The sequence below is a fragment of the Cuculus canorus genome, chromosome 6 (assembly GCF_017976375.1).
Source record: "Cuculus canorus isolate bCucCan1 chromosome 6, bCucCan1.pri, whole genome shotgun sequence".
Lineage (NCBI taxonomy): Eukaryota > Metazoa > Chordata > Aves > Cuculiformes > Cuculidae > Cuculus > Cuculus canorus.
Window position 1 is genome coordinate 24,349,724 of NC_071406.1, and position 10,436 is coordinate 24,360,159.

The 10,436-nt window shown below is 50.8% G+C and overlaps 1 protein-coding gene across 1 annotated transcript; it reads left to right on the top strand.

Moving 5' to 3' along the window:
• The first annotated feature begins 5,555 nt into the window (after window positions 1-5,555).
• On the top strand, window positions 5,556-8,414 carry HOXD1 (homeobox D1). Its single transcript, XM_054069822.1, has 2 exons — window positions 5,556-5,908; window positions 6,010-8,414. Exons 1-2 carry the CDS (start codon window positions 5,556-5,558, stop codon window positions 6,260-6,262), a joined length of 606 nt encoding a protein of 201 aa, XP_053925797.1. The 3' UTR covers window positions 6,263-8,414.
• Window positions 8,415-10,436: the final 2,022 nt, after the last annotated feature.

Here is a 10,436-nt window from a genome sequence, read left to right on the forward strand (position 1 = left end):
TCGCAACAGCATCTGATGTGCTGAACTCCGGTCACCCATTTAGAACGCAACTTGTCAGCCAAGGCCAGGCCTGGGGCTCATTCCCAGCCTTGCCTTTCTTTGCAAGTAGGAGCCATAGCACCCTTTCCTCTCCTTACATACATTCCTCCATACATAGTTCCATAACAGGGTCACTAAGCCAGGGCCTCTAAATGCCAGGCTCTGCAGCAGTGCTTGGGCTGACAGGCTGCTGACAGCACCAGTTGAGAGCTGTCAGAGGTGCACTGAGCTTCGGTGAGGTCACGCAGGTTCAGATCAGTGGGTTTTGGGTCTCTACTTGCTGGTCTGGCTCTTACAGTAACCCACTGTTTAATGGGGCCACAGCAGTTTCCCCACTGCAAAAAGGAGATGAGTCTTTTGTGTTAGCTTCATGCAGTCAGTGCAGCTGCCCCTTCGTGCCATGTTTCTTTTGAGGGAGGTCCCATCCATGTCCCTCTGCCTCGGGCCTGGGGAGCAGCACCTGGGCAGGCGGACCCAGGCAAGCGCCAACAGGCGTTCCCAGGGGTGCCACTGTCTCGCAGGTGCAACTTGTGTAGGGCTGGTAAAACCAAGCCAAATGCCTCCTGCTCCATTAGCAAGTGCTCCCTGGGCAGGACACCACAACATCCCAGCTCTGGTCCCTGGGCAGGTTGGGGAGGAAACCTGGGACACCCTACACGGCTGCCACCATGGGATCATGCCTGGGTCACCCACGGCTGCGGGCAACCTTGCCCATGGGTGAAGAGGAAGGATCTGGCTCAACACCCAGGAGGCAAGGACAGCTAGGGAGGAGGCTGGCTAACAACAAGGGAACCTACCAGCACCAACTAGAAGCCCCCTGAATTTCTTGGGGACGAGCTGGGTCACTGGAGCTCCATGGCGGGCAGTCTGAAGGCACGATTGACCTCTGGGGTCTCTGCATCCCTTCAGCTCCGTGGGAAGCCCTGTGAAACAGCCTGCAGGGAGGTCCAGGCATGGAAGGGACTACTCGGCTTGGGAAAAAAGGAGAGTAAAGTGGATGGAGCTGCTGGGCTGCCACTGTGAAGATGCCTTGCTGACAGCTGTTGGACAAGGAGGGAAGGAAGGAGTTGCAGGTTGTGACACCATCCTTCTGCATGCCAGGCTGCAGCGTGTGCCCAGCGGCTGCACACCATGGCAGCCTGGCGAAGGCACAACACGCTGTGTGGCGGAGAGGCCCGGGCTTACAGCACTGCTGCAGACCCGCCTGGGAACAAAAGCTGAAGCCAGACGGGCAGCACAAAGGGGCTGGTGCTGCCGCGAAAATCAGGGCCGCAGCGGTTGGCTGGGCACCATGTGATGTTTTATATCGATGAACGAGCTACTTCTGCTTCTAAAAGAGCGAGATGGGCTGGACCAGAGTCCTGTGGGCCACAGCCACTTTCCAGGGGCTGAGCAGCAGGTTAATCCTTGAAGAGGTAATGGGTCTCCATTCCACAGTACCCTGTGGTCCTCTCTGGGAGTGAAGCTGGTGGGGGAGGGAAGGGACTGCTCTATTAAGAATCATCAATCACATGATGAACATTTTCACTTGACAGTGGTTCCTCCTACTTCTGCTTGGGCCTAAGCCAGCTGAGACTCAGCAAGAAACCCTGGCCAGCAAAGACAGAGCCCAGTCCAGGAGTTCAAGAGCCATAGAATTCTGTAGCAGGACAGGACCCAACGCCTTTAGTCACAAAGGCTGCAGTGCGAAAGCAGACAGAGTGAGATGTCTGTTCCTGCACATCTCGAGGTCTGCACGTGCTGCGTGGGAGCAGAGGTGAGCCTTTGTCTCCACCTTCAGAGTCCAGGGTCCTAGAGCTCCCTGAACTGCTCTAGGATGAGCGCCAGAAAGGCTCACCCGCAACGAACGTAAGCACAAAGCTGAATAAAATTAGCATGGGATCTGTACTTGGCAGGATGGAGGTCTTCCAGGTAAAAATGCTCCTGAGTGTACAATTTGAACACTTGGGTTCATTTTTTCTTTATTTGATGATGTGCAGGTCTTTTTTTTTTTTTTTTTTTTAAACAGCAGCAGTTCTGGGAGAGAGTGGACAATCCCACGCTGAGCAAGGTGTGCCTCCTCCATCTTTTCTCCAGGGACCCTGGACCACGTTTTAGGAACTTTGGGAGCAATAAGGGCAAGGCGAGGCAGAAATCTTGGCTGCAAACCGTCTGACATCTCTGTTTTGCACACGACAGCGTGGCTTACCTTGACCCTGCTAGGTTGTCAGTACACATATTCTTCTCTGTGTTCATGCAGCAGGTCTTTGTAGCTAATCCCATGTACTAGGAGGGCAGAGGTCCCTGGCTCAGGACTGGTGAAACTGCCCCAGGGGTCAGCCAGGAAAGGGGAGCTAGTGTCAGGGAAATATTGATGGTTAAGGAAGACCTTAACCTTCTGCAGGAAGATCATGAGGTGCCCTGACCACCTGAAAGGGTTGTGCTTGTGTTGATGCTGAGCCTGGCTTCTCTAGAGTGGCAGGACAAGGGGCCTTTGATGGTTTGCCCGTGTTAACAGCGTCACCTCTTAAACCCCCAGTGTCTGCTTACCTCTCTTCAAGATGCCCATTCACACCCTGGCTGTCTCCACACCATGGATATGCGTCCCCATGTCCTGCTGAGAACCATCTCTCCCTGGCTGGTAGTGTTGTGGCAGCAGAGGGGCAAGGACAAGGTCATGCTTGAACCTGAACTTCCAAGTCATTTTCCTAAGGGCTGGGGAGAGATCTGTTAAATCTCCTGTGTATTAGTTATTATGACGAGCACAGAAGGTGGAGATCTGCTCCAGAGAGGAAAGGCAACATGCTCCTACCTCCACATGCAGTTTCTGTGTCTTGGGGCTGCCATTACCTTCTACTTGCATACTGCTCGAGCAGCCTCCCCAGGGCACTGCTGGTAAGTGTATGCACCCAACAGGGCTTGGGGCTTTTTGTTTTGGCTTGTTCCTACATCATGCCTTCACTTCACAGTGACTATCTCGGGCTTTTACATGGCCTGCATGTTTCCAGAAGTATGGTGGCAGAGGGGCTGGTTTGGTCTGTTGTTATCACAGAGGTTTCTGCCCTAGCAGCTCCACTGGCTCATGCCATCACTGCACTGCTTGCACAGGCATTCCTAAACTTCCCAGCCAGTCTCAAATTGCCTTTGACAGCACTTCATTCCTCTCATTGCCTTTTTAACTCATTTCTATTCTTCCTCCTTTGACTTCCAGGGATTCTTTCCCATTAGACCTCTCGCAAAAAAACAGCTGCAGTCGCTAAACTTCATATCACTAGGATGTAGCTATTTAAATCTTAACACTGTGAAATTCAGGAGCGTATAAAATTACATCCCACTCGAAAGCCAGAACAGCAACAAGAGACGCTTTGCCGCTGATTTCTGCTTTCCTCATCCTTAAACAGTCCTGCAAAAACAAATAGGTAATGAATGAGAAACTCGATAACAGAATCCAGCTGGGTGAATGGAAAGATCGTGTGTTAGTGTGAACATGGACAGCTCTTTTAGTGTCTAAAACACAGCTTTAGGTGTAATTAAACCAGTTGTGTTCTGCAAACAGAAGATTCAAGTCAAGCAGCAGCCCTCCTCCAGAGCCAGTGCTGTTTGCTTCACTGTGGGCAGGAGTTTTTACAGCAGGGGAAACTGAAGAGCACAGATGCTCTCCTGCGTGGACAGCCGCCTTCTGCTAAAGAGAAAGCCTGATGTTCCTAGGCTTATGTTTTGCCAGAAGATGGCTTTTTCCAAACTGCTCTGATTGCCACGAGCGTGCTGAGCAAGTTTCTATCACCCAGAATTCAATCCCTCCTTCAAAACGCAGATTTTCTTACAAGGTGCATTTGATTTAAACTATTCTTCTAAGTTATACCTGCATCCTCTGCAAATGGAAATAGAGATTATGCCCCATTATTAGTGCAGCAAGGCTGGACAGCCCTGAAGAGTGTACAAGTCTGCGACTGGAGAACGCCCAGCTTTGGGGTCTCTGGGCTTACATCAACCGCTCTATCTGTATGTGTCCCAAGCACATTCAAGCAGTAATTTGTATAGCCAGACTTTACTCTGTAATAGTTGCTTTATAGCAGGTGGGCTGGAGGAGCTGGGAAGAAAGCAAGGCTAATAGAAGACCATGATGCTGGTCAGAGCCCAAGTGCAGTGAAGCACTCCCATGCACTTGTGGGTTTGTGACTGCCTGTCCCAGGAATGCGTCCTCTTGGGGCCTCTGCAAGGAAGAAAACCAGGCCTTCTCTGAACTGTCAGCTAGGTCTGAGCTGCAGAGCATCAGTCTCCATGGGAAAGAGTTGAGACTGCATCAGTGAAATGGTCTATATGCGTCTCACCACAGCATCTTTTCCCTGCCACCAACAAACCTCTGGAAATTCATAAAAACCCCAGTGAATTTTTTCCTTCTCTGAGGATCCTGGTTACCCTTGGGTCGTTGGCACCAACTCTGACCCTTTTAAAATTTGTTGCCTCTTCCTGACCGCAGGAAGCAGCACTTTGGCCAAGAGCTTGTATGGCGCTTTGGGCTGTTGAATGGAAGATATTGGATGACGGATGAAGGCATTTCAATTTCATGCTTTTATTTAAAAATAAAAGATATTTTTTAATAAATTATCAACCTTGTGTTTTCCAGCTGAGTCCACATCCACCTCCTAAGACTTAGAAGGCTACACGTCTAATTCAAATTGATGTGATACAGTCCTTCGTGTTCCTTGTCTGTCCGGTCCCAAGCCACCAAAGTCCCAGTGTGCTCTCCCCAGTGCATCTTTTCGCTGTTCTGAACTGCACCGACAGGTGGTTATCAGTTGATAACCTGGATGAAACCAATCATTATCCAAATCGAGCAGATGTGCAACTCAAGACGGGATGGTCAAGCACCATTTGGAGTCATTTAGAAAAAGATGATCCCTTTTGGAGTCCAGGCTTCACATCCTCCAGGTTTGTTCGTGTTCCCTGCCGTTCCGGTGGGGGAGGAGGGATGAGAACCAGCAGAGAGAGTTGGAGGGTTTGGCTGGGCAGTGCAACTCGCTGCACTCTCTGCCAGCTGGAAACGCTCAGTAAACAAAGCAGAATCGCCAAGGGAAAACCGAAAGCCCATTAACGGGGTGAGCCCTGTGCTCCACTTCGGAGAGCCCGCGGAGCACTCAGGCGATGGAGCGAGGCCATTAAGTGCCGCGAGGCGCAGCGAGAGCCGCCGGTGCAGCGAGTCTGAGGGCGCCCGCGCCCCCGGGGGTCCCTGGGGGCAAAGGGAGGGGGCAGAGCCGATCTGTACGGGACCGCGGGGAACGGGAGGGGCTCGCCCATCCCCCGGAGTCCCGGGAGGGCGCGGAGGGGCCGCCGTCTCGCAGCCCCGCGCCAGCCTCGGGCAGCCGGGGGTGGGCAGGGGAGCCGGCGGCTGCGGGACCCCCGGTGCGGGCTCTCCCCGCCGGGCTCCCATTGGCCGCGGGGCGGAACGTGCCGCCCCGCTCCCGGCCCTATATTAAGGCACTATTACCCCGTCGGGGCGCGGGACAGGTGCGGGGAGCGGCGCTGCCCCGCGGGCCATGGACCTGGGGTACTTTCCCCTCGCCTTTCCGCCCGGGCTCTCCGGGACGCCACGGCCCCCCTGCCCCCGGCGGGGGGACGGACCCTTCCCGGCGCTGGGCTCCGCGCCGCCCCCGCCTCCCGCCGGCCCGGGGGCGGCAGGGTTCGCGGTGCCCCCTCCCGCGCCGCCGGGTCCTGGCTGCCGCCCGCCCCGCGGGGCCGAGCCGCCGCACTTCGCCCCCTCCGTCCTCCCTGGGAGCGGCCGCCCGCCCCCCGGCCCCGCTGCCCCCGGCTCCGCGGCCCGCGCGGCCGCCCCGGCGCCCCGCACCTTCGAGTGGATGCGAGCGAAGCGGAGCCCGCCCGGGAGAAGTGAGTGGGGCGGCGGGGCGCGGGCGGGGGCTGCTCCCATCCCGGCTCCCCTCTGCCCCGCTCCCTTTCCCCCGCCCACGCGGTGTTTTTCGGCGTTGCAGGCAGCGCGGCGCCCTGCGGGGGAGAGCATCCCCCCTGCCCCGCACGCACCAGCTTCAGCACCCGGCAGCTCACGGAGCTGGAGAAGGAGTTCCACTTCAGCCGGTACCTGTCGCGGGCTCGCCGCCTCGAGGTGGCCCGCTCGCTGCGCCTCCGCGACGCCCAGGTGAAGGTCTGGTTCCAGAACCGCCGCATGAAGCAGAAGAAACGGGAGCGGGAGGCGCCGGCCGCCCCTGCGGCCCCGGGAGGCTCCGCGTGATGCTCGGGGGCTGCGCCGGGACCCGCGGGCACCCCCGGATCCCCCGACCGGCGCCGCTCAGCTCCGCGACTTATCCGCGGTTTTATGTGTGAGGATTCAGGGGAAGGTGCCCAGGAAGCGCTGCCGCCGGTGCCGCGGGCTGGGACCGCCGCTCCTCCCGGGAAAAGCGGCTCTGCCGGCTCCCCGCGGGGTCCCGCACCGAACTCCCGACCCCTACTTCGTTTTGCATTTAAATGCCGAGATCTGCGGTAGCGGGTGGGTCGGTGTCCGCTCGAGGCCGTCGGGAGGGCAGCGGCGCAGGCTGGGTTGGTGCCGAAGAGGGAGAAACCCCGAGAAGGCAGAGCCGAGGAGAGCGGGGAAAACTTTCTCTTCTGGGAAAGGGCAGGGGGTTTTGTCACCACTACCAGTGTGCGTCCAAGATCCTCTCTTGAAAAAAGCGCCTTTCTCTTCTGTCCCACCCTTTGCAAAATTGCTGCAAAAGAAGAGGCTGTTCATGCTTGCATTTATTCCTCATTAGTTCCCATTCCTTTTCCTGATGTGGCTCATTTAGTCCAAAATCTGTTTAGTAACTTTGAGGGAAAGTTTTAAAAGAAACTAAGTATTTGGAGAAAGGCTCTCTCCCAGTCAAACTGTAGTGGTGCTGGGATTTTCTTTGCGAAGCACAGATTTGCAGGGCTCTGGGCGGCCCAGGACCAGCTAGCGCCCGCTCTGCTGGCTCCCAGCACCTCTCCCATGTGCTGGGGAAAGGACAAGGAAACGTAGAGCCTCTTAGGGCATCTGGGGCCAGACTCTCAGATCATCCAGCTCTCCCGGGCATGACTGTATCTTATGGTTAAAGAAAGCATCATATTAAATAATTTTGCAACAAATCTTACCGCATGCAAAACCTCAAGAGCTGTTGAAGTGCAGAAAGATGCTCGTGTTTGACCACAGAGCTCTGCCAGCAAAAGACCAAGAGGATTCCTTTGTCTTTTACTTCAGATACTTGTCCAAAAAGAGTGACAATGACTGATTACCCCCATACAAGTGCAAAATCCACCAGTGATCCTCACTTCTCAAGACTTCATCTTTCCCAGAGATAAAGTAACAGTATCAAAGTGGACAGAGGAGCCAAATCTTGACTCTTTCCTGCATCTGGTGTGTGACTGGGAAAATATAACAGTAATGCAAAGAGTGATGACTTCTGAATTTACAGGAAGGTGATTTTATTATTTATAGTACAAAAGAATTTTGGACAGCTCTCTCTTTGCTCTGGATTTCACCTGGTTGTGGGACTTTGGGATGAAGAACAAATTATATAGCACCAGGAGAGATGGATCTCTGTGGACCTGTGAACACTCAGTCCCATCTGGAAGTCAGCCTAAGGCACCAACAGCTGTTGGTTTTCACTGGGTGTTTGCTGGGCAAAAGAAACCTAGACAAGATAATGAAGATGGACATCTTGGTTCAGAAAGTCTGCAATGCAGGGAACACTTACTCTCTGTAATACCTTCTGTTCCTCAAGGAGCCCCTCTGCACACAGGCTTGCTTATGAAGACTTCTGTTCAGTTGAGGGACTGGGCAGCCACTGCCGATGGCAGCTTTAGCAGAGGTTAGTGGGAGCCCCGGGGAATTGCATGCTCCTGAAGGCTGGCAGGTATGTTGGGATGATGCTGCGGCAGAAGAACCGTGGTGAGCAAGGGCAGGAGGCCTCCTTGGCAAGGAGATGGTACTCCTGCAATGAGCATCTGAGGAAGGGGACCTCCCAAGACAGAAGTGTTTAGTTACACATCATATCCTGACTGTACCTGGGAAGTACAATAAAGCTAGAGGCTCGCAGTTGTGCGTGCACACAGTGATGTTTTTGTTCTGTCTGTGGTGTTATGGTTCATGTCCCACTGGCTGGTTCACTTCATGGGTTATCACTGAAAAATTCTCAGGACTGAACATGTGAAAATAGTTGCAACCAAAATATATGGTTTGCAGTTCCTTATTAATGACACGAAACGAGTGTTTACACTGTAGGATGATCATTGGCTAAAAAATAGGAAAACATTTCTGCTACCTGTTTTTGAGAAGATGCTGTTTAAATCAGAATAAAGCAAAATCTGGTAAAATTAATGAAAATTCAAGTAAATCAAATTTGTTTTGCAAGCTGAGTATTAAAGGCAAGTCAACAACTAACTAACCCTTTTCAGCTGCTTCTAAGGTACATTTTTACCAGGTCTCCTGTTAGTAGTCCTTGTTTTTTTAAAACAACAAATAAGCATAGACACGTAGCCAGAATAACCCATCTTTCTAAGAGCATATGGTTCACATGCAGAATTTAGAAAACAGCTGTGTTTTCAATTCCCTCCAAATTTGTCACGTCTATGAGGTTGCTGGTTTGTCAGCTTTTTATTTTCCTAATGATTTTGACATTTGTGCACTTCAGGCCAGAGGAACGTTTTTCCACACTGCTGGCATGTTCCTGTGCTACCAACATGGAAAGAAAGGTTCTCATTGATTTCAGTAGTGCAGGATCAGGCCGTTAGAGCACACTAAGTCTTTTATAATGAATGTTTTCATGCCGTATATTTTCCTGAATAAATAATTACATGTGCCAGCCTTGTAGCAGTGTACAGTTCTGTATCCATCAAAATGACAAAGCCTCAATATATAGAGATTTACTTGCAAATTAAGATAGAAGCTTACAACTCATTTATGGCAGTCTGAATCAATTTGCTGCTATGAGCACAACTATATTCTCTCTTAAGAACTGGTACTTAGTATGAAGTGTAATTTCTGCTCACGTGACAGGGCCAGTTTAATAGGATATTTCTTCTTCATGGTAAGTTTTAGCTGTATGAGGATTAGATATTGCTCCTTTGCGCTGTTCTGTCAGTAAGATACTCAGAGGAAGAAGCTAATGCAAGTTGTGCCAGTTCCTGAATGATTAAATAAAAATGCTTGTGATATACATGGGTGCACACATGAGATAAATAAATGATAAATAAGGTCTAAGATTCACTCATTTAACATTAATCCCAAGAGTTGTCTCACACATGTTCAATTTGATGCCTAGCAGTTGGAAACAGGTTTTAGATTAGGCACATAGAGGTAAGAACACAAGCTGCAGTTCTCCCAACCATTGGAACAAAATATTTCAGACTTACCTCATTAGATACCCACCACCACATAATTTATCACAAATTATGAGAATACTATTTCCTGGCCTTATTTTCCCTCAAACACCATTAGAAACCACAGCAAGACCATTCTGTTTCAGTCATATATTTATTTTTGCCTACTGAGTATTGCTCAAAGGGCCACAGGCTACAAAGGGATATGAACAAAACAATTTTTTACTGTGTTCCCATTTTGCCTGAAACAGAACAAAAATATTGATTTGGAAGGCTTCCAAGGAGAAAAAAGTTGTAAAATTACTGTTCCTAAGTGGTATATGTGAATGTAGAGATTTAATATCTTTCGGATAGGTAACAGAAAATCACACCTCTTTGAAAACCAAGCTCAGGCAAGAACTCAGGCTTGCTTGAGAGCCTGGCTTCCTATTCAGAGCTGAACGAGTATGTTATCACTTGCAAATACAGCACAGGAAATGCTTTGCCAAGGGTCAAACCAGCAACTCAGTTTATGGTATGAGGCACATACACAGTTTTATTTTGACCATGAAAGAACACAGCAGTAAGCCAGAAAACAAAAATATGCAACCCAATCGCCACATTTTAATCTCCTTTTAAAAGTGTGCCATTTCCTGTATTTATTGGTAAAACCTGGAATGGTGGCTTACGCATAAAGTGGTACAGATTATTAGTAGAGCAAAATCTTCGCAGGCAAATTCGCAAAATGCAAAGACCTCCTTGTAGTTCCAAGCACTTGTCTCTAGCAGCTAATAAATCATACTTATGATTTGTCCTGCACTGCTCTGTTTGCCTGAATTCCAAGGAAATCCTGAGAATAGTTGCAAAACCCTAATGACCAAGGAGAAAGAGGTATGGACAGAAACCTCAAATAAGACATGGTTGTTAGCAGTTTACCATTAAGAGGAGACCGAAGTTTAGGGGAAATATGTTCTTTTCTATTGGTGATACGTGATTATATTTAGCTATATGTATGTGCGATTCACTCAAACATAATTTTATATGACTTTTCCTAATGTCGATAAAGTGGAGGAGTCTTTGGTCAGGAAATGGAA

What these genes read in the sequence shown, in the direction of transcription:
- HOXD1 (XM_054069822.1), top strand. Translation starts at nt 5,556, where the DNA reads ATGGACCTGGGGTACTTTCCCCTCGCCTTTCCGCCCGGGCTCTCCGGG. An exon ending in AGCCCGCCCGGGAGAAGTGA is followed by an intron (nt 5,909 to 6,009) that starts GTGGGGCGGCGG and finishes CGTTGCAGGCAG; the next exon opens with CGCGGCGCCCTGCGGGGGAG.